The following is a 23,689-nucleotide window of genomic DNA, read 5'->3' on the forward strand; positions in this document are numbered from 1 at the left end:
AAAGGCGGGAAATGTGGGTACAGGCACTCTCACAGGGAGAAGGCTGTGTGAAGATGGAGGCAGACACTGGGGCGATGCTTCTCTAAACCAAGCAGTGCCAGAGACCACCAGCCTCCACCAGAAGCGGTGAGAGAGGCCTGTGACAGATCCCTTCCCAGTGCTTTCAAGAGAAACCAACCCTGCTGACACCTTGGTCTTGGGCTTCCAGCCTCCAGAACTGTGAGTTGATACCCTTCTTCTGTTGAAGCAACCTGGCCTGTGGGGCTTTGTCATGGCAGCTGAGCAAACTCCTGACCACTCAGCTTGCCACAGATCCCTCCACTGGCATCAACGCCCAGTTCCTCCTGTCCCTATTTAGTTCTTGACTGCGTTGATCATGACCTGACACGCTACATTTTTTATTTTTTTTTTTAGTTTTTTTTTTGTAGAGACAGGGTCTTGCTATGTTGCTCAGGTTAGACTTGAACTCCTGGGCTCAAGTGATCCTCCTGCCCCAGCCTCCCAAATGCCCTGGATTACAGGCATGCACCACCCTGCCTGGCATCTATTTTACTTATTTAACTTTTAACTTTGCAAACAGACTCTGTGAGGGCCAGACTTGTGTGTCTCCTGCCATATCCAAAGCACTCAGAGCAGCCTCAGGTGAACAGCAGGCATCTGGGGACCGCTGCTGCGTGAGTGGAGTGCGCAGTAGCCACTGCTGTGAAGAACGCCTGCCTATCTGCACTGCAGTCCCCGGCGCCGGCTTCTGTGGGTGACAGGAGTTTTGCTGTTCTGGTTCCTGAGGCTTGGATCTCATAATGTGCTGGGGAAGCCTCCAGGTGACAATGTTAAGTGCCTGTAGCCACACACAGCACCCGGTTTCACACCCTGGCTTTGCCCCTCCATCCCTCCATGACCTTGGCAGAGCTGTTTCACTACTCGAAACATCAGCTTCTTCAACCCGAATCTGGGGACCATTTTTTATGGGGCTGTGGAGAAGGCACGTGAGATACAGGATGGAAGGTCTGGCCCTGTTAGCCTTTGGTAAGCACTGGCTGTGTGTGGCATACAGGGACCCAGCAGTGATGCAGAGCTGCACACAGAGACTGTGCAGCATCCCGGCAGGGACACTGAGCTGCATCTGGGACATGCTCGGCCTGTCGCCTCCATGCAGGACCACTCCCACTGTGGCTGCCTGGGCTGCTACTATGGGAAAAAGATAGGGATGAGGAGACAGGACTCCTCCTTCTCCACTCTGCCACCAAGGGAATGACATCAGGACCAAAGAGGACAAAGCGGACGGGGTGAAGGCAAGGCACGTCTGGGCTCTCTGTGCAGGGCTGGGGCCTCAGAGCCCAGGATGAGCACAAGGCTCCAGGAGGCCCTGCCTGCAGGGGAGGAGCGGGGCAGAGGCTTGGGGCCAGCCTGCAGTTCCCATTATGTGCCTGGCCACTGGGTCTCCTCTAGGATGCGGCCCTTGCCTTGTGCCCCTGCAGGTCCTGCTGCTCAGAATACCCTCATCTCCACCCTGGCCTGGCTAACTCCCTCTCCTCCTCCAGATCTCAACTCTGGCTTTCTTGAGGGAGCCTCCTCTGGCACTGGCCACTATTACAGGCTCCTAAGCCCACCCTGGGACCACCTTACAGAGAATAGTGGGCACCACTGGGCTCCCCGAGGATGGACCATGGGCCAGTGACCCCCAGCACCTGGCAGAGGGCTTGGCCCTAGCCCGTATTGTCATAAAGGATTTGTCTGGTCTCTGTCCCAGATTCCTAGGAGGAAGCTTGTAAAACTCCTGGAATTTCTGTCTTTGTTACCATGAGGCCTTGGATCCCACTTGAGTTTGTGCTAAGTCATGGCTCAGGATGGGCTCCGGCACCAGAAAGACCAAGCATGTGACTAGAGGGCTGGGGCTGTGAGCTGGGCGATACCGGCCTGACCTCCAGGGTGGGGGAGGGGAAAGGGGTGCTGGGGATGGAGTTCGATCACATGGCCAAAGAGTCAATCGGTCATGCATTCGTAATGAGCCCAGTAAACACGGCAGACATCAAAGCTCCACGGAGCCTCCTGGTAGGTGCACAGGTCACATGCAGGGAGGACTAGACACCTGATCCCACCAGGTGCAGACATGTGAGCTCTGTGCTTGGGACCCTCCCTGTGTGGCTCTTCATTTGGCAGGCCCTGAGTTGCAACCTTTATAAACAAACTGTCATCAGAAGTGTGAGTTCCAGGAGTCATTCTAGTGAGTCATGCACCCTGAAGGGGTGGCAGGAACCTCTGAATTTGTAGCCAGTTGGTCAAAAGTGCAGGGGACTGGGGTCCCCCAAAGGGTGACTGGCATCTGAGGTGAGGGCGGTCTTGTTGGGGACCGTGGCCTTAAATGTGCTGGGGCTGTGCTAACTCTGGGTGACTGGTGTCAGAACAGAACTGCAGGACACCAGGTGGCATCAGACCAACATGCAATAAAATCCAGGATCAGTTGAACGCACAACTCCATCCAGGCCCTTATCACACTGCACAGATCAGTCACCTTTAAACTGGGGATGGCAGGGGATCCAAAGTCCCTCAGTATCAAGGTATCTGGCCCAGCACCAGACACTGGCCAGGGGCTCAGTAAAGGTTTGCGGAATGAACACACTTGGAGCACAGAGGACCCCAGGGCTGCGCCGGGGGAACCGCTAGAGGAGCCAGGCCCAGGGAGCCTCGGGGAGACCTGGGGAGAAATTACTTAGGGCTGTCACGTCCCCATGAGGCTGGCCTGTTTCTGCAGAACTAGGACAGTGGTGTGAAGCCACTGAGAAGCAGACTCTGCCGGCAGAGGGCAGGGCCGCCGAAGGTGAGGCAGGCTTCTGCATGCATGGCCGGGATGACAGGGAGGGACACCTGCCCAGGCCTGGGCCCCTGGGGTCCCGTGAGGCTCTGGCTCCAAACTCAGGCAGCCACTCCAGCCTTTCCCACCAACATCAATCCTAGAGAGGCAAGAGAGTCCTGTTTACACACTGGGCACCCGGCTCCTGCATCTGAGTAAACGGAACAGCTATGCAGGAATAATCAACCGTTCTGCTCCACACCTCAGCCTGGCTGCCTCAGAAACAAGAACCTTCAAACATTTTCTAAATAGGGGAGAGAATTCCTAGATGGGGAGTCCAGGGCCAAGGATAAGCCACCTGGGGCTGGAGGCGAGGAAGGGCTGCCCCTGCTCAGGTGGAATCCCATGGCGCTTGGCTGCCCTCACCAGCCCCCACCGGGGAAGGTGCCTCTGAGGACCTGCACTGGACACGAGGAGACAGGAGTGGCGCGCCTGCCCTCAGGGAGCCCACTGCACACCACGTCCATGCGGCATGGGGCAGGTCTGGGAGAGCTGCTGCTGAGCCAAGGTTTGGCCACTGAGTAACCAAGATCATGGGGCAGTCTGAAGGCAGGGACAGAGGCCAGCTGTTGGCTGAAGGTGCTGTCACTGTCAGGTCACAGAACCCCTCTTGGTGGGCAGGCAAAAATCCAGGCTCCCAGGCCCACCCTGCAGTGACTCAGGAGGCCTCCCTGTGACCGTGGAATCTATATGTTACAGCTCCCCAGGAGGCCCTAATAATTGGCAGGTCCAAGAGGGACCCTTCAGGGTGCCTGATGTGACTCAGGGAGCACCTTTCTCTGGGGCAGGGGAATCTAGCAGATCTAAAGGCTCACACAGGACCACCTCATTCCAAATGGCCTCAGAGCAAGAGAGGGGATTCTGGCCGGGAAGCCCTTACGTCTGTGGGTATCTTGTGAAGGCGGGCACTGAGGGCGGGTGGGTGCAGTGGCTGCTGCAGGAAGCCCAGTTGCAGGGGCCTGCCTGGGGCACGGGAGGCTCAGGGAAGGCTCAGCAGTACCCAGGACTGACAGGAGACCAGGGAGCAAAGGTCGGAAAGACACGAGGCTTGACCCAGGTGGCAGGAGCTGCCCAAGAACCCAGGAGCCAGAAGGCAGACACGTGGGGACGGGGGTAAGTGGGGCTCGGGGTTGACAGCCCCAGTGCACGAGAGCGCGGGTCAGATGATGAGGACAGAGGAAATCCATCTGTGTGACCTGGAGGACCTGCAACTCATCCCAGGAAGCCACTATGGCCCTGCTGGAGGTGCCGCCCCTGGGCTCCTGCACAGTTGGCTTCCTCAAGTCACCTGCCGCTGTGAAGCCTCCACACACGGCAACTGCCTGTCACACATAGCTATCCTCTGTCTTGTTTACTGTCTGCACCCCCGACCCATGGGGGCACTGAATTTGTCTGTTTTGGTCACTGTGGGGCACACAGTAGGTGCTGAGTGAGGTGCTGGGTGAGGGAAGGGTTACAACTGGCCCCAAGGAGCGCGGAGGGAGCGCTGGGCAGGCTGGGGGTGGATGGAGCTGTCCAGGGATGGGAACACAGAGAGCCAGGCAGGAGAGACGACAGGGGAGGCCTGGGAGCTGACGCAACCTGGGGGCACCCTGGGCGGGGAGTGGGTCCTGAGACACTCATGTAAGGCCTGGGTCAGATACACCTGACCAGGGTATCTGATGGGAGCCCCCGACGAGCGGCTGTGCTCATAGTCCCTTGGAGAGTGACTGTGAGGCTGGGCAGGGCTCAGCACAGACCTGTGCCCAGGGCAGGAATGGATGCAGTGGTGATCAGATCCCTTTACCTTAATGGTTTTTGACTGGAGCCTCAAGCCATTCAGCGTGTTGATCGCTCTCTCTGCATCCTTCGCGGTCACGTAGTTCACAAAGCCATAGCCCAAGCTGTGTCCTGTGCGAGAGAACATGAAGACATTGATAAGCCAACCGTCTGCGAGTGAGGGACAGGGAGGTCGGGAAGCACTATATCTGCCTGGCCTTTGGGAAATGGGATTACAGGTGCTAGCAAACTTTATTTTCTTTGGCAAACACGTACATTTTCTGCAATGAACACAGGTTACTTTTTTTTTTTTTTTTTTTAAGAGATAGGATCTTGCTCTGTCACCCAGGGTGGAGTCCAGCGCTGTGATCACAGCTCACCGCCACCTCAAATTCTTGAGCTCAAGACAGCCTCCCACCTCAGCCTCCAGAGTATCTGGGACTACAGGCCCGCTCCAGCAGGCCCAAGCTAATTGTTAAAATTATTTTTAGAGATGGGGTCTCACTATGTCACCCAGGCTGGTCTAAAACTTCTGGGCTCAAGCAATCCTCCCACCTCGGCCCCACCTCGACCTCCCAAAGTGTTGGGATTACAGATGTGAGCCACTGCGCCTGGCCAAGAGGTTTTACTTTTGTAATTAAAATAACCCCAAAAGTTATTTACAAAGGAGTATTTTTAAAAAATACTGTGCTATGGACAGCATCTTTCTGAAAGACCAGTCCCGTGGGTGCCGGCTGCTCTGTGGGGCCTGGGTGGTGAGGATGAGGAAGGCCACGGCAGTGGACAGGCTGGTGGGACCCCAGTTTGTGTCACTGCTGTTTCTCTGCCACTTCCTCGTCCAGAGCAGGAGGGCCTGCTGGCACCACCCACCACCAGTTCCATTTACCTTTCCAAGCCTGAGACCAGCCCGACCCCGCCATGGGGCAGAAGAGTCCAAGGAGAGGCCAGGGGCTGAGAATCCCCAGCCCTGCCAGACAGTGGGGGAGAACCAGGTTCACAGGCAGATTCCCCTGCACCCCCTTTGTGAAACACTCAGCACTGGTACAAGTGAACACCCACTCACTGGATACCATGGGAGGGACCTGGGAGGGCAAGGGCAGGACCAGAGGGGAGAGCCTCTGGGGTCAGGGTTCAGAAGGAGCTTCACAGGACATTTGGCCAAATGCTCTCACTAAAGGGGAAGTGAGGAGGCACAGGGAAGAGCACAATCCTCGTCTCCCGCAGCTTATCCATGCACTTGCAAGGCTGCTGAACATCTGCTGTGGGCCTGAGCCTCACCCAGCACTGCTCCATTTCCCCAGCCGGCAGAGCACGACAATGAGCAGGTCACCGAAGAGGAGGTGGCCTGGAGCCCCACTGAGGCAGAGATCCTCCTGGCAGCTGGGCCAGGGACATCCAGATCCATCTCACCGACAGCAAGATTACAAATCCAGCAGAGAGCCTAACCCAGGTTTGCCACTTTCTTTTTAAAATGAATTTTATTTTTCAGAACAGTTTTAGGTTTACAAAAAAATTACAAGGATAATACCAAGTTCCCATATGGCCCCTCCCAGTTTCCCCTATGGGTACCACCGCAATTGAGTATGAAATGCTGGTGACGATGAATGTTCCCATTACCTCTGGTCCACGCCCCAGCCGCTTCCTTAGTCTTTCCCTCATGTTCTTTCCTGCCCCACGACCTCATGCAGGATCCCACGTGACATTTAGTAGTCACATCCCCTCAGGCTCCTCTCAACTATGACAGTTTCTTGTTTCTCATGACTGTGACGGTTTTGAGGACTGGTCGGACATCCCGTAGACTCTCGATTGGGTTTGCTGGAGTCTGTCGCAGCTGGAGCGCCCTTCTCGTCACACGATGTCAAGGGCACAGGCCGTCAACGTGACTTATGGCTGCTGGTGCTGACCGTGATCACTGGGCCGAGGCAGTCAGTTTGCCAGGTTTCTTGGCTGTAAAGTGACTCCCACCCCTTTCCACACTGCCCTCCGCGGAAGGAAGTCAGGACGCCCAGCCCACACTTAAGGCATGGCCCTGACGTAGCAGCTACAGAAATGACGTGCAGTTAGTTCTGCATGGGGCGCTCTCTTTCCTAAAGAACAAAACCAAAATCAGATCCTCTAGACCCGTATTTCTAATAAAACTCCTCATGGCTAAGAGACTCAGCTCTGGGGCCCCGGACAAAGTGAGAACCCGGAGCACCAAGACCGTAGGACCAGGCCCGTGTGGAGCGAATTGGGATCGCAGCTTGGAGAACAAGCAACGGAGCAGTGCAGCCAGGTCAGGACTGCCAGGGCCTCTGCAAGTGCTCCAGATGGCAGTGTGAAACTGGCAGGTGTCCCCGCACCCCCTTTGTGACACACTCAGCACACGTACAAGCGAATACCCACTCACTGGACACCACGGGAGGGACTCGGGATGGCAAGGGCAGGACCAGAGGGGACAGCCTCTGGGGTCAGGGATTCCTGTGATATGGATTCTTGACCACGACGCCAGCCTGGCTGGGTTTTTTTCACTCCTGAACACCTGCTCTCGAAGTGCTCAGCGTCATCTGCATCCGGGCCCCATCTTTCTGCTCCATAAACGAGCCTGGACCACCTGCCTCCTTGGCTGCGGCGCCTCAGGCAGCCTAAGTGCTGCTTGAGAAAGTCACACACTGGTAGGGACTCGAGCACCAATCCCCGTTCCTGTGTCCTCAGCCACAGCCGGTTCCTCTCAACACAGAAACATGGTCCCTGCTTGGACCAAGTCCCTGCTTCCTCATCTCCCAGGTGCTGGGTGATCCTGACTGGTCCCCTAGGATGGTCACTGCCCCAGGGACCGTTTCAGGATGTGTCCCCTGAGCTTTCGGCAGCTCAGGGTAGGGCCTACCCTCTTGGGACACCCCTCCTCCGGGATGTGGAAACCACACCAGGTTTCCATCTCCCTGGCTGTCCCTCCTCAGGCTCCTCACTCCCTGTCCATTCCATGGAGACCCATGGGGCCTGAGGACCCACCTTTGGCCCTTGTCTCTGACACATGCTCTTCCTCACCACACATGCCCACACCTGCCAACATCACCGAGGGAATCGCACACCCCTGGGCTGCCCCTGTCACCTTCCATGGTCAAGCTCTTCTCTGTCCTCAAGGAGCTGACGCATTAACTGAGCACCTACTATGTGTCAGGCCCTGTGCTTGGCTGGGAGTTAGTGATGCATGACAGAGGACGGTCGCTGCCATCATGAAAGCCGTCACATCCCTGGGGGCAAGTCAGACAACATGGTGGTGAGAAACTGACAAGCATTAAGACAGGGGTCAGGAGGGCCCGTTGCAGAGGAGATATTTTAAACCTCTGCATGGCTGATGTGAGCATCCCAGACAGAAGAGCAGGTGCCAAGTCTCCGAGGCAGAGACAATGCCAGTGTATTCCCAGAAAGTAGAGGTGGCCCGTGTGGCAAGGGCCTAGGAAGTGGCCACTGGCAGCAGGGCAGAGCCAGTGTGGAGCCAGCGGGCTGGTGATCTAATCCAGATGGGAGATGCAGGCTTTGTGCACAGGCCAGGGCAGTAGAGGAATGCCCCACCCAGAGGACAGGTAGTGGGGGCAGGCCCCTGATCTCCCTACAGGCTGAGCCTTGTGAGTCAAGGCCTGGCTTCATCCCCAGAATCTGCTCTCCTCTCTGTGGTAGGTGCCTGGAGGCAGCAGGAAGGCAGGCAGGTGAGGGATGAAGGTGCCCTGGTTTCCACCCACTGGGCGAGGCCATCACTGGAAGGGCTTTGTCCAGCACTTGACCACCCACCTCCACCTTTGCCTCCAATACAAACAAATCTGGGCAGCTTTCTAAGCCACCACTGACTGCCCAGGCGACACCCCCAACCAATGAAGTCAGAAAAGGAGGAGGTGGGGGGGTTGCCAGTTGGCCTCAGTGGTTTTAAGTCAGGGTCTCAGTCTGTTGCCAAGACTGGAGTGCAGTGGCACGCTCTCGGCTCACTGCAACCTCTGCCTCCTAGGCTCAGGCGATGCTCCCACCTCAGCACCCCAAGTAGCTGGGACTAGAGGGGAACGCCACCATGCCCAGCTAATTTTTTAATTTTTTGTAGAGATGGGGTTTCGCCATGTTGCCCAGGTTGGTCTCAAACTCCTGAGCTCAAGCGATCCTCCATCCTTGGCCTCCCAAAGTGCTGGGATTATAGGCGTGCGCCACCGCGCCCGGCCTCCTCAGTGGTTTTTAAAGCTCCCTAGTGATTCCAGTGCATGAGGGGCATGGGGCTTCCCATGGTTATGCAGAGGAGAGGAGGCCTCCAGAGGAGAAGTGCAAACGGACCCCCAAGTTACTGTTTCTCCAGGCAGGGTCCACAAGCCACCTGCACCAGGGGCATCTGGAGTTCAATGCAAAAACTTGGCTCCCTAGATGCCCCTACCCCATCCCGGGACCCAGGATGTCAGGCAGGTGTGGGAATCCACATCCCCAAACTCCTTACAGATGCTCCTCCTGCCCACCAGTGGCAGAGCCTGCCATAGCCCCTGCCTGGAGATGGGAGATCAGCCCCGAGACAGGAGGCCTGAGGGTTTGCAAGGGAGCAGGAGGACAGGGAGCCAAGCTCAGAGGGGCCTGGCTCCTGCACAGGCCGTGGTGGGCCTGCCTGGTGTCGGTGCTCAGGGGGCAAACGGGGCCCCTGGGATGGGAGATGGGATGGAGAGGGTGTGGGTGGGAGATACGGGGAAGCAGGAAGGAGACTGGCAGGGAGGAATGCAGGACGCAGAACCCGGGAGTGAAATGCAGGGCTGTCCCAGAGGCCAGTGCATGCCCGGCTCTCACTTCCCTCAACTGGAGGAAGAGCCTCCTCACCCTTTCTGGCCACAAGGCAGGGTCTGAGAGTCACATTTCCCCAAGTATCCTGATGCTGCTGCTGGCCCAGGGACTGTACCCTGAAAGCTGCTGCCTGGAGAAGACAAAGCTGCCTCTGCGGGGAGCACCATGGTTGCCTTACTGGGCACCCATACACCGCCCACACTGGGCAAACGCTGGCCAGTGCTCTCGAACTTCCAAACACATTTCTCCCTCTCTTTGGATGAGGGTTAAGACTGGAGAGCTGCTTCCTTGTCTTACGCTGCCAGACACAATGCTTCCATCCCTCCATGCTTCTTGCAGCTGGAAGCGCCCTGACCTGACATGGGGTGCAGGGCTGAGGGGGAGAGTGCCCTGTGGGTGAAGCCCTCCTCTGCACCGTGAGGGCAGGTCCCGTGAGTTCTCTCTTTAAAGGCTCAAGGGAAGACTTCACTGAGAGACAGAGACTGGAGGTGGGGACTGAATTAATTCAGCAATAAATAAGAAACAGGAAAGGTCTGCAAAAGAAAAGAAACAGGCAAAGGACAAGAAGGGTATTTTACAAAAGTAGTACAAACAACCACTAAATAGAAACAGTGATGAACTTCACTCGAAATAGGAATCACCCTGATCGGATGTCGCTCGTCCCTCACAGGGTGGCAAAGGTGAGAAATCCTGCCAAGGCTAGCGGATAGCAGGGCTGGACAGAAGGAAGGGTGAACTAAGCATCCCCCAGAGAGCAAGTTAGCGACAGGGACCAAGAGCCTTTAAAAGGTGTGCTCTCCCATCTGCTGCTTCACAGGCAGGAAGACTTTCTATGGAAATAACCAGTGAGCAAAGATTTGTGCCAGGACATTTATGTCAGCAGGGCTTTCAAATATCAACAAATGGGAAGCAGAATACCATGCGACCGATGATGATGGGATCGCGAGATGTTCAGCGAAGTGGAAAAATGTCCAGATACAGTAAGGAAAGTTTATCCACAGCCTGAGAGAAGAGCCCATTCTGTAGAAGTACGTGACTGCTTATAGCCATGAATACGTAAAGAAAATCGTTTGGAGGGACATGTGCCCAAAAGCTAACAGCGGTGTGATTGTGGGTGATTTTTGGTTTGTTTGTTTGTTTCTGCTTGGCTCATGCTTAAGTTTTTTTTTCTGTGAGGAGCAAACATGACTCATATTAAGAAAAAAGCCGTCAGGCTGGGAAAGTCCGGAAGGACATTCCTGCAGAGGGAACAGTGTTCAGAGAATCACAAGCGCCCAAGAGTAGAGCCTGACCGGGGGGTGCGGGCGGTGGGGGAGGGTGCAGCAAGTGGGGAGAGGGGGCAGGCGCCCAGGGGTGTCCCTACCCTCTCGGGACACCCCCTCCTCCGGGATGTGGTTAAAGCCTTGGGCAGCGGTGTGGGCTTTAACCCGACCAGAGATATACAGCAAGACAGAAGCCGTGAATGGGGCTGCAGCCTGGTGGCTCCGGCATGACAGGTCATCCATGAGGGTAGAGGGCTGACTCCTTCTGATCCCCAGAGGGACATATGGGGCCACTGTGGAGAGACCAGACACTGGGGCAGGGCTGCGCAGGAAGGCAGTGGGCAGGACCACCGGGCGCTGCAGTGGCCTCCTTAGCTGGTGTTTGTGGGTGGAACAGCCAACAACCAACCAACGCCATATCCCCAACATAGGGACCAGGGCCAGGCCAGCCAGAAACATTCCGAGTCTTGAGAGCAGCACATGGGGCAGTCCCTTCCTCCCAGCCATCATCACAGCCCCTCCTTCCTCCCGCCACCAGTGCCCAGCCCATGGCTGGCACTCAACCAGTATTTGCTGAATGATGATCTGCACTCTCCCCCATCCCCAGCACCACTCATTCATTCACTCCTTCCTTCACTCTGCAAACACCGACTGGCTATGTCTAGGGCTACGGAGATTAACAAAGCTCCTCCCTCCAGGAGAGATACTGATGTGCTGGACCAGAAAGCTCCAGCTCAGTGCCAGGTGGAAACCCCACAGTGCAGGTCGGCCCAGGTGCCATGGGAACCCACAGCGGAGCATCTGACACTTGGGCCAGGGGAGGCCTCCTTAAGCAAACACGACCAGGACCTGAACGGTTTGAGGAGGGGAGTGACAGGGTCACATGCGGGCTGTCAAACAGACCCCTCTGCTGCAGTGAGGACAGTGGTCTTCAGGGAGCAGAGGAGGCCAGTTAAGAGGCCAAAACGACAGCGCAGGCCACCAGCAGTGGTGTCCTGGGCTAGAATGGTGGCTGAGGAGAGAGGGGAAAGGGATGGACTGAAGAAACACCCAGGAGGATGAGAGCCAAGGACACGCCTAGATTTCTGAGCAGAGCTACCAAGTGGATGGTGGTGCCATCGGCTAAGGTGGGGACAACTGGAAACGAGTGGCTGGCTTTAGGGAGAGTCAGGTCAGTTAGGAATATACTGAATTTAAGGGGCCAAGGGCGTCTGGAGCTCAGGACAGCCTTCTGGTCAAAAAGGAGGTGGCAGACAGGGGCAGCTGGGAGCCATGAGGTGACTCTGCCCACCCTGAGTGTCAGCTTTGGAAGAAGAGGAGAATGACATAACCCTCTGAGCATAACCCTCTGAGCATAACCCTCTGAGCATAACCCTCTGGCATAACCGGCTGAGTCAAAGGCTGGGGAAAGGCGCTAAAGACAGATGGGGCATGGCCTCAGGGGCAGTTAGACAGGTGGGAGGAGGAGGTGCTCCTGAAAGCCAATGGGAGAGGATGCTTCTGGAAGGAGGTGGAGACAGGGAACAGGACAGTATGTGGGTGGGAGGCCAACACACACAGCAGTGGCTCTCGCTAGGGGAGACTCTGCCTCCCAGGGGACATGCGGCAATGTCAGGACATTTTTGGGTTTCACCACTGGGATGTCACTACTGGGACCACGTGGGTGGAGGCCAGGGATGCTGCTCAACACCCTGCAGTGTCCAGTGCAGCGTCCAGCCCTGACGTCAGGAGCCACAGATGTGGAGGAACTCCGAGCTAGAGGAAGCTGGAAGCCTGGAAGGAATTCCTTTCAAGACACTCGAAGCCCAGGAAAAGTGGGCACTTGGAGAGCCTGAGGCTCTTGGGAAGCCGGGAAGGGAAGGGAAGGGAGGATCGGGGCTGGAGAGCTGGAGACGCTATTAGTTCCACTGCGAAGCGGGAGGTGGTCATCAGCTGAGGGTGAAGGGGGTGGTCAGAGGACCGAGGAGGGTAAACACGGGGAAATGGCTGCTGTGGGGCTCGGGGACACCCGTGTTGTGAGCTGAGCTAGGCCAGGGATCAGATTCGCCGGGGTGCCTGCCTGGCCGGGTGAGAGGCTGTCTTGGGAGGCTGGGAGAAAGCCGTTGGCTGGGGAGAGGGGTGGTGAGACCTAGCGCCGCGCCCCGGGCCCTGCCAGCGAAGAGGTTTGCCCACACTGGCGGCAGGCTGAGCAAAGCCAGGTTGCAGCATGTTCTCCATAAAGCTCCAGTCACTTGAAGGGCTGCTAACAAGAGGCTGGGCCAAGATGAAAGCCCAGGCCCAGCCACTCCACAACTCCTGGTGCGCCAGTTACTAACTACTGTCCAAAGATAAGACAGGGCTCACCTCTGAACTGAAATAATTTCCAAATTACACTTTTGCAGCCTTCACTGATTCTCAAAACCAGTTCTCTCCAGATTGAGCCAAATCTAGGTGTTCCTTTAGCATAGCTCACATTCCTGTGAAAACCACAAGGGAACAGACAAAGAAGTCAGGTTGCAGGAAAATGACTGCAAATTCCATGGGAATGCTTGCAATATCTCTGGTGCTCAGGAATATCAAGGAAAATTCCCTTCCACCAGAAAGAGGAAAAAGGTGAGAATTGTTAGTGGCACAGGAGAATTTTAAAACCCTTCTCTTATTTAGGATGGTCTCCTGGAGCAGGAGAGAGATGCTGGCTTCTAGAACATTCTAACACTGCTCAAGTTTGTATACTGCGTAAAATCCCTATTGAGAAGGCGTTTATTAAATCAGACTCTTGGAGTTGGAAGGAGAGAAGGCTTTCTTATTCAGTGCCTGCATCTGAAGAGCTAATTCCCTGTAGAGCGGCCAGATAGGCTCTTTGGGAGTCATTTGGGGGTCAGGTGTCTTAAGGTTACTGGGGAAATGTTGAAGATAAAGTGCAATGATGGGTACATCAGGTTCAACACATCACTCTATGTTCATGTATGCCTGAAATGTTTCATAATAGAAACTTTTTTTAACTTTTTATTTTTGAGACAGAGTCTCACTCTGTTGCCCAGACTGGAGTGCAGTGGCGCAATCTCAGCTCATTGCAACCTCCGCCTCCCAGGTTCAAGTGATTCTCCTGCCTCGGCCTCTTGAGTAGCTGGGATTATAGGCGTGCGCCACCACGCCTGGCTAATTTTTGAATTTTAGTATAGACAGGGTTTCATCATGTTGGCCAGGCTGGTCTCGAACTCCTGACCTCAGGTGATCTGCCTGCCTTGACCTCCCAAAGTGCCGGGATTATAGGCATGAGCCACCGTGCCCAGCATTCAACTTTTAAATTAGTTTTTTTTTTTTTGAGACAAGGTCTCACTATGTTGCCCAGGCTAAAGTGTAGAAGACACTTTAGTACCAAGTGGTACTTGGTAAGGTGCAATCTCAGCTCACTGCAACCTCAACCCCCGAGACTCAAGCAATTCTCCTGCCTCAGCGCCCCCAAATAGCCAGGACCACAGATGCGGGCCACCACGCCCAGCTAAGTTTTTGTATTTTTCGTAGAGATGGGGTTTCACCATGTTGCCCAGGCTGGTCTTGAACTTCTGAGCAAGTGATCCTCCCACCTCGACCTCCCAAAGTGCTGGGATTATAGGTGTGAGCCACCATGCCCAGCCTGAAGTGAGTTTTCAGTATAGGGAATCACAGTCCCCAAATCCAGGGTGGCAGACAGAGCCCCGAGAGGACTGGCCACTCCTTGGCTTCCTAAAGCAGGGCGGAGACAGAAAGGAAGGCAGGGGGGTGGGGGCGGGTAGAGGGAAGAGGAGGAAGAGGGGCCATTGGGAGAGGAGGAGGAGGAGAGCTCCGCACATGGTCTGTCTGTAATTCTCTCCCGAGTCCTTGAAGCCATGCTCTCAGAATGGAGGCCACTCTGTAAGGAAGGCCTTCACAGGTGCCAGGACCTCTGCAAACACCTACGAGGTAGGGACCAGGATGTAGAAGCCACAATCTCCACATTCCGGATGGGGACACAAAGGCTTAGAAGTCCCACTGTGAGGGAGTGGAACAGCAGGGCTTTTAGCTGCCAGGCTCCTGCCCCTCTGAGAGTTCAAGCTCAGCGTGGTGCAGAAGTTCAAGTTGATGGCGTTGACAGTAGACAGAGCAGCCCAAACATAACGAAGGGCTGTCCACGAGGTCCTCGGTGTTCTGCTGACCTGGGCCTGACCAAGCATGGGGGCCTGGACATACAGGGGCAGGCCTACCTGTGCCTGCCCTGGACAGTACACTCGCCAGGGTCCCTTCCACACGTGGGACCCAATCAATCTGCCCAGGCCAAGCCAGGTCAGGCTGTGGTTCTCCAGCCCCTTCCAGCTCTCAGAATGCCCTGTCTCTGGTTCCTTCCTCTCCTCCCACTGTCTTATTTTGTACATGCTCTCTGTCTTACAATGAATTTTTCCTCTTTTGGGAACTTATGTCCGATCTTATACAAGAGCAATGGACAGAGTTTGAAATAAAAATGAAACTTCACAGCCATCGTTTCAAGGCTGTAGTTATCCTGCACTGAGGAATGCCACAGAGTTACAGGCAAAGGAGACAGTGCCCAAAGGATGGCCACCAATACCCGGTTTACTAAAACGCCTCCATTTCTTTACCTGCTACTTTATCCCGAATAAGTTTTGCAGATTCAACTTCACCAATGCTGCTGAACAGGCTTCGTAACTCATCCTGGGTCATGTTCTGAGGGAGGTAGTTGACGATCAAATTCGTTCTCCCGATGTCACCCCTGCAGTCTTCGGCCATGTGGTCTTCATAACCATTAGACATTGTATTTTTCAAAAATCTGCCAAGAGAAAAAGAGCAAGTAAATTCAAAATGTTCATACTGCAGTATATGAAGGCAAAACTAGTAACTGCATTTGCACTTAGAGATTTTCTTTCTTTTTTTTTTGTTTTGTTTTGTTTTTGAGACAGAGTCTCACTCTGTCACCCAGGCTGGAGTGCAGTGGCACAATCTCGGCTTACTGCAACCTCTGGATCCCAGGTTCAAGTGATTCTCCTACCTCAGCCTCCTGAGTAGCTGGGATTACAGGCATTTGCCACCATGCCCAGCTAATTTTTGTCTTTTTAGTAGAGACGGGGTTTCGTCGTGTTGGCCAGGCTGGTCTCGAACTCCTGACCTCAGGTGATCCACCTGCCTCAGCCTCCCAAAGTGCTGGGATTAGAGGCATGAGCCACAGCATCTGGCCCTGCACTTAGAGATTCTTTTCTACGCTGCATGTTAACTTACAGCCACACAAAAATCTGCACGTGGATGTTTACAGCGGCTTCACTCATAATTGCCAAAACCTGGAAGCAACCAGGATCTCCTCCAATGGGTGAATGAATGAACAGACTCCATTCATGTGGGTCAGCTGCACAGGGGCATATTTTTTGATGATAAAAAGAAATGAGCTATTAAGCTAGGAAAGACATTTAAAGGAACTTTAAATGTATACTGTTAAGTGATACACTGTATGATTCCAACTCTATGACCTTCTGGAAGAGGCACACTACAGAGAAAAAGATCAATGGTTGCCAGGGATGCAGGTCGGGGTGGGGGGGACAACAAATAGTGGAACACGGGATTGTCAAGGTTTTAGGGCAGTGAAACTATTTTGCATGATATATAGTGGTGGATGTGACAATACATGTTTGTCAAAACCCATAGAATGAACAACATACAGAGTGAACTCTAATCTGAATTACGTGCTTTAGTTACTAATAATGTGTCAATATTGATTCACCAAGAATAACAGAGGTACCACGTGAATGTGAGATGCTAATAATGGGTGTGGTGGCGCCATCACAGCTCAGAGCAGCCAAGGCTCCTGGGAGATCCTCAAGCGATCCTCACACCTCAGCCTCCTGAGTAGCTGGGAACGCAGGCATGCGCCACCACGCCTGGCTGATTTTTAAAACTTTTTGTAGAGATGGTATCTTGCCCAGGTTAATTTTGAACTCCTGGCCTCAAGTAATCCTTCCATCTCACCCTCCCAAAGTGCTAGGATTACGGGCATGAGCCACTGTGTCCGGCTTCTTTCTATTTAAAAAAAATTTTATTCAGTCAATACTTCATTGTAATGCTACGGAACGAGTGTTCTCCACAATTTTTCTGTAAACCTAAAACTGCTCTAAAAAATAGTCTATGGACACAAAACAGAACAACTCCAAGTTCACTAAGAGGGCTTCGGAGAGACCTACAAACAATTCCAGCACCACAATTTAAGATCCTGTAAAAAAGCCTTTGGGTTGTCTCTCGAGAGAATTCCAGATTTCCGATTGCTTTCTCCCCATGTCCAGAGCCTGTGGGGTGTACCTGAACCCCACCCCTGGACACCCTGCTGCTGAGGGGGCAGGTAGGCAATGGTCCTCTGCACCTGTTTATTCCCAAAGACGCAGTGACTGAGCTGGAAAGACGTGAGGGTTTCTCTACCAGTCAGAGGAACTTGGTCTTCACAGTTTGCAGGCTTTGAAATGTCTTTCTCAGTTGCTGAAGTCTTTCCTTTCAGTGATAAACATCAGAGCCAGTGATGACTTTGGAGAAGAGTCCAGATCAATGCGGCCAAGTATGCCGAGCCCGCCCTGCTGAAAGTGCGCCGCACACTGGGCTCACTTCTCAGAGGCCCCTCATCCCTGCCTCTAAACACACAGGTAGGCATCCCTGTGGATGGCCACCCGCCTGGAGGTCTCGGTGAGAGCCCATCCCTTTCCCCAGATCCCTGTTGCTCAATTCTGTTATGTTTGAACACCCAGTGCCCACGGTCATGCGCCTTTGGCCTTCTTTAAAAATAGCCTTGCCAGCAGTTACATAAAAATCTGAACACACCTCTCATGTGGAGATTTCCTACCTACTCCCTGAATCAACGCCGAGGGAAGAATTAGGTCTGGTTTCTTTCTTCCTGGTAGAAACATCCAGGTCTTCCCTACCCTCCTACTACTCTCAGACAATGTGCAAAATCAGTACAATTTCCTAGCATTTCTTTTATTTGAGGATGTCCTATGCTCCCTGCTCTTTAAAAAGTAGGTTAGCATCAAAAGCCATAGAAAAAAAGACTGAAAAGTGAGACTCCATGAAATTAAAAACTTCTGTACAGCAAAAGGCATCACAGACCTAGACGAGGAGGAGTAGCCTAGAGAAAAGATTCACTGCATATTCTATTATTTAGACCTGTGGTTTTCACACTGGGCCATTCTGCCCCCAAGGGGACACAGGGCAATGTCTGGAGACATTTTTGGTTACTGTGACTTGGTCAGGGCCAGGGGTCAGGGGGAGGGGGTGCTACTGACACCTGGTGGGTAGAAGTCAGAGAGCTGTAAAGCATCCTTCAGGGCACAGGACGGCCCCACAACCAAGAATTATCTAACCCCAAATGTCAGTACTGCCGAGGTTGGGAAAACTTGATTCGGAACATCTACAAATTGGTAAGGGATAAAAGAAGAGACGTAACCAAGAGGGAAGTAGGCAAAGGATGTGAGCAGCAATTTATAAAGGCCTTAAATTCAAATGGCTCATAAGTCCAGAAAAAGACACTGAACTTCATCTTCGTGAACAATGAGGAAAATGCAAAAGAAAACCAGATGCTATTTTCTGCCAGTCACATGGAATAAAATCCAGCGCAAGATCACCTGCTACTGATTGAGTATGAGATGGTAGAACCTTCTGACTCACAACTGCAGGATCTTTCTACAGAAATAATCACGCAAGTGCAGGAGTTCAAGACCAGTCTGGACAACAGCGTGAGACCCTGACTCTCAACAAAAAATAAAATAATTTAGTGGGCATGGTGACCCATGCCTGTGGTTTCAGCTACTCGGGAGACAAAGGCAGGGAGGATCGCTTGAGCCCAGGAGATCAAGGCTGCATGAGACATGATGGCGCCACTGCACTCCAGCCTGGGCAACAGAGTAAGACTCTGTCTCAAAACAAAACAAAACAAAAAGTGCAAGGAAGGCACTACCTCATGGTTCATAAGAGTATAAAACTGGATAGAATTCTAAATATTCGTTAATGGGAAATGGCTAAATTTCAACTTTCAGTAGCAGCTCGGGACCTATGGAGTTTAATCATGAGAAACTCCACGTGTCTGTTACACCATCTGTGGCCACGAGATTTTAGAATAGCTCACTGGCTCAAAAACAAACAAACAGACAAAAACATTTGCTGGAAGCTGATCCAAACAGACCACAAGGGTTAACACTGAAGAATTAAAATGCACATTGAAGCTTGCTCAAAATGTAATTCAAGCATTTCCCTTCTTTCTTTCTCTTTTTTCCTTTACCTTTCCTTCTCCTCGCCCTTTCTCTAAGAGTTAGGCATCTACTTTGCTTTTTCCCTCATTCTGCTTTCATGGACGGTGAGATGGACAATGGCTGCCCCAGGCTTACTGTCCACAGTGTGGTATCCTCTAGGCCTGGGAAAAGTGGACCTTCTGAAACACACATCATGGCCTGTGGTACAAATCTGGCCCACTGCCTGTTGTTATAAATAAAGTTTTATTGGAACACAGCTTGTCTCATTTGTTTATGTATTGTCTGTCTATAGATAGTTTTGTACTACAATAACACAGTTAAGTAGTAGCAACCGTATGGCCAAAAAAGCTGAGAATATTTACCATCTGGCTCTTCACACACAAAAAATCTGCCGACCTCTGTTTTAAAATGTAAAAATATAAAATTTCTTGGAGAAAAATCTTTGTGGCATTGGGCTGGGGAAAGATTTCTCAGACACAACACCAAAAGCCCACTTCGTTAAAAAAAAAAAAAATGGATAAACTGGGTATCATCAAAATTTAAAACTTTTGCTCTGTGAAAGATACTGCTAGGAGAATTAAAATCCACCAACTGGAGTAAACATTCGCAAAAGGGACTTGTAGTCAGAACACTTTTTTTTTTTTTGAGTCAAAGTCTCACTCCACTGCCCAGGCTGAAGTGCAATGCCATAATCATAGCTCACTGCAGCCACAAACTCTTGGGTTCAAGCAACCCTCCTGCCTCAGCCTTCCGGCTAATTTTTTATTTTTTGTCGAGATAGGGTCTCACTATGTTGCCCACGCTGGTCTTGAATTCCTGGTGTCAAGTGATCCTCCCATCTTGGCCTCTCAAAGTGTTAGAATTATAGGCGTAAGCCACCTCACCCAACCCAGAACTCTTTTTTTTTTTTTTTTTGAAATGGAGTCTTGCTCTGTCACCCAGGCTGGAGTGCAGTGGCATGATCTCCGCTCACTGCAAGCTCCACCTCCCGGGTTCATGCCATTCTCCTGCCTCAGCCTCCCAAGTAGCTGGGACTACAGGCGCCCGCCACCACGCCCAGCTAATTTTTTGTATTTTTAGTAGAGACGGGGTTTCACCATGTTAGCCAGGATGGTCTCTATCTCCTGACATCGTGATCTGCCCATCTGCCCACCTCGGCCTCCCAAAGTGCTGGGATTACAGGCGTGAGCCACCACGCCTGGCCCAGAACACTTTTTTTTAAGCTCTCAAAACAGAAGCAGGCCAGTGTGCTGGCTCACGCCTGGAATTCCAGCACTTTGGGAGGCCGAGGTGCGTGGATCACCTGAGGTCAGGAGTTTGAGACCAGTCTGGCCAACATGGTGAAATCCCATCTCTACAAAAATACAACAACAAAAAAAATTAGCAAGGCGTGGTGGTGGGCATCTGTAATCTCAGTTACTGGGGAGGCTGAGGCAGGAGAATTGCTTGAACCTTGGAGGCAGAGGTTGCAATGAGCTGAGATCGCGCCACTGTACTCCAACCTGGGCGATAGGGCCAGACTCCATCTCCAAAAACCAAAAACAACATAATGAGCAAACAACCTGGTTTCAAAAATGGCAAAAGATTTGAACAGATACTATACCAAAGAATATATATGGATGGCAGACAGGCACATGAAAAGATGCTCAACATCATTAGTCAAATTAAAACCACATCGAGACACCGCTACCCACTTATTAGAATGGCTAAAGCAAAATAAAACAAAAACAACCAACAGCAACAAAACAGACAATGTCAAGTGCTGGCAGGGATGTGGAGAAGCCAGAATATTCATGCACTGCTGGTGGGAATGCAAAAATGCGAAATGTGACAGCCACTTTGGAAAACAGATTGGCAGTTTCTTACGGTGAAATATACACTTAGCATTGGATCCAGCAATCCTACTCCTAGTATTAAGGCAATAGAAAGGAAAATCTATATTCACACAAAAATCTGTATATAAATGTGCAGAGCGGCATTATTCATAATCATCCAAAACTACAACAACCCAAATATTCTTCAAGCCATTCATGGATAAACTAGGATACACCATACAACAGAATACTACCTGGCAATAAAAGGTATCACCAATTCATGCTACTTGTGTGAATCTCAAATACATCTTGCCACATCATTTCTGTGCCTTCCTGGAAAAGGCAAAACCACAGGGATGGATCTGTGGTCGCTGGGGTTAGGGAGTGAGGGGAAAAATCAATTACACAGGGACAGGAGGAGGGAGTATTTCTGTTTGTGGGAGAGCGAACTTTCCAATCTTTATTATGGTGGTAATCAAACAACTTTATCCGTTTGTCAAAACTCAGAGAACTCTACTCGAAAAAATGAATTTTCCTACATGCAAATTTAAAAATAAATTGTCTGAGTGTGGCGACTCATGCCTTTAATCCCAGCGCTTTCAGAGGCCAAGGTGGGAGGACTGCTTAAGCCTGGAGTTCAAGACCAGCCTGGGCAGCACACAGAGATGCCATCATTACAAAAAAAAAAAAAATTAAAAATTACCCAGGAATGGTGATGCACACCTGTATGCAATCCCAGCTAATCAGGGGGCTCGGCTGGGAGGATCACTAGAGCCTGGAAGGTCAATACTGCAGTTAGCTACGATTGTGCCACTGCAGTCCAGCCTGGGTGACAGAGTGAGATCCTGCCTCAAAAACAACAACAAAACCACAATAAAAATAAATTTTAAAAGGTTTAAAAAGAGAACTTCTGCTCTGCAGCCCTGTTCCTCCTCACACTCTGAGTCAAGGCTGAGCAGCCCCTGCAGGTCAAGTTCTTGGTCAACTAGTAACACGGGAGAAACCAACAACCTGCCCTGCAAAGCAGTTTCATGACGTTTCTGGGCCCCCACCCTCCTCTCTGGAGGCCCTTCCCTTGACCTTCTCCAAATCTGCATCATCAATCCTGGGCCAAAATCAGCTTCTATCCCACAAGCTCCAACCACAACTGGGCCTTGTCACCACTCAGTTACCACTGACTCCCAAGTCGTAGCCACTTCTGTCTCTCGAGGTGCAAGGCCTGCACTGTCCTGCAATCAAGATGCTCACCCCTCTGGTCTTCCCTGTCAGTGGTCACCACCCATTGAGGCTCGGCGGTCACACGATGATGCTCACGGTCAGGCATGCCGTTAGTAAGTGGCAGGGCCAGGCCTCAAGTTGCCACGACAGTGCAACTGTCAAACTGGCAAGGCCCTTCACAATCGGACCCAGGTGGTTCTCCAGCCTCAGTCACCACCCTCCCTTCCCGCTCACTCCAGCTTCTTGCCAATATGCTACAGGCCTCTGCTTTGGCTGTTCCCTCTGCAGGGCACTAGTGTCCTCTCCTTCACTTCCCAGCTCATTTTTTAAAATTAGTGTTTTTTTTTTTTAAAGAGATGGGGGTCTCGCTTTGTTGCCCAGGCTGGTCTTGAACTCCCAAGCTCAAGTGATCCTCCTACTCTGGCCTCCCAAAGTGCTGGAATTGCAGGTGTGAGCCACCATGCCTGGCCTCCCAGCTCACTTTTATTTTTACTTATTTTTCTTTTGAGACAGGGTCTTGCTCTGCTGCCAAACTAGAGTGCAGTGGCATAATCACGGCTCACTGCAGCCTCAAACTGCCTCAGTTTCCCAAGTAGCTGGGACTACTGGTGTGTGCCACCATACCCGGCTGATTTTTAAATTTTTTTAGAGATAAGGGTCTCATTTTGTGCCCATGCTGGCTTCAAGTCATCCTCCCACCTGGGCCTCCCAAAGTGCTGGGATTATAGGTGAGAGCCACTACACCAGGCTGGCTCATCTTTAAAAAGCTACCTTCCTGGCCTGGCGTGGTGGCTTATGCCTGTAATCCCAGCAATGTGGGAGGCCGAGGTAGGCGGATCACCTGAGGTCAGGAGTTTGAGACCAGCATGGCCAACATAGTGAAACCCTGTCTACACTGAAAATACAAAAATTAGCTGGGCGTGATGGTGCATGCCTATAGTACCAGCTACTCAGGAGGCTGAGACAGGAGACTCACTTGAACGCAGGAGGCAGAGGTTGCAGTGAGTCAAAATCACGCCACTGCACTCCAGCCTGGGCAACAGAGTGAGACTGTCTCAAAAAAATAAAAAATAAAAAATAAAAGGCCACCTTCCCCCAGGACAACAGGTTACTTACTCTAGTTCTCAGTGCCTCCATGCCATTGCTGTAAACCTTTGTTACTGTCCCAACCACTCCTATCATTATTTGCCTTACACTCAATGACCAATGTCAGTGGTGAGAACCTTGAGGGCCCAGGTTATACCATTGCCATCTAAGAGTCCCCAGGCAAAGCCAGGGTGTGTCACACAGCAGGACAGGAGGCTGCTGGCTCTCAGACCAGGCTGGAGTGCAGAGGCATGATCACGGCTCACTGCAGCCCCGGCCTCCTAGGCTCAGGTGATCCTCCCACCTAAGCCTCCCAAGTACCTAGGACTGCAGGTGCGTGTCACTACGCAGTCCTACTAAGTCCTCTATGTAGTTCTGTCTAAGCTTTTTTATGTTTTGCAGAGAGGGGGGTCTTGCTTTGTCACCCAGGCTGGAGTGCAGTGGCGCGATCTTGGCTCACTGCAACCTCCGCCTCCTAGGTTCAAGCGATTCTCCGGCTTCAGCCTCCCGAGTAGCTGAGATTACAGGCACCTGCCACCACGCCCGGCTAATTTTTGTATTTTTAGTAGAGACAGGGTTTCACTACGTTGGCCAGGCTGCTCTCGCACTCCTGACCTCAGGTGATCCACCCGCCTTGGCCTCCCAAAGTGCTGGGATTACAGGCATGAGCCACCACACTTGGCCGCT

The 23,689-nt window shown here is 52.3% G+C and overlaps 1 protein-coding gene across 1 annotated transcript in view; it reads right to left on the minus strand.

The window, feature by feature from the left end:
* The window catches only part of ELAVL1 (ELAV like RNA binding protein 1), a 43,297-nt gene that overhangs the window by 13,895 nt on the left and 5,713 nt on the right, over positions 1 to 23,689 (minus strand). The window contains exons 2-3 of the mRNA XM_004059909.3: positions 15,249 to 15,436; positions 4,638 to 4,741 (exon numbers count right to left, since the gene is read on the minus strand). Of these exons, the coding sequence (XP_004059957.1) occupies positions 4,638 to 4,741; positions 15,249 to 15,420 (276 nt within the window). The 5' untranslated portion in view covers positions 15,421 to 15,436. The remainder of the gene's footprint in view (positions 1 to 4,637; positions 4,742 to 15,248; positions 15,437 to 23,689) is intronic.

Source organism: Gorilla gorilla, chromosome 20, assembly GCF_029281585.2.
Source record: "Gorilla gorilla gorilla isolate KB3781 chromosome 20, NHGRI_mGorGor1-v2.1_pri, whole genome shotgun sequence".
NCBI lineage: Eukaryota > Metazoa > Chordata > Mammalia > Primates > Hominidae > Gorilla > Gorilla gorilla.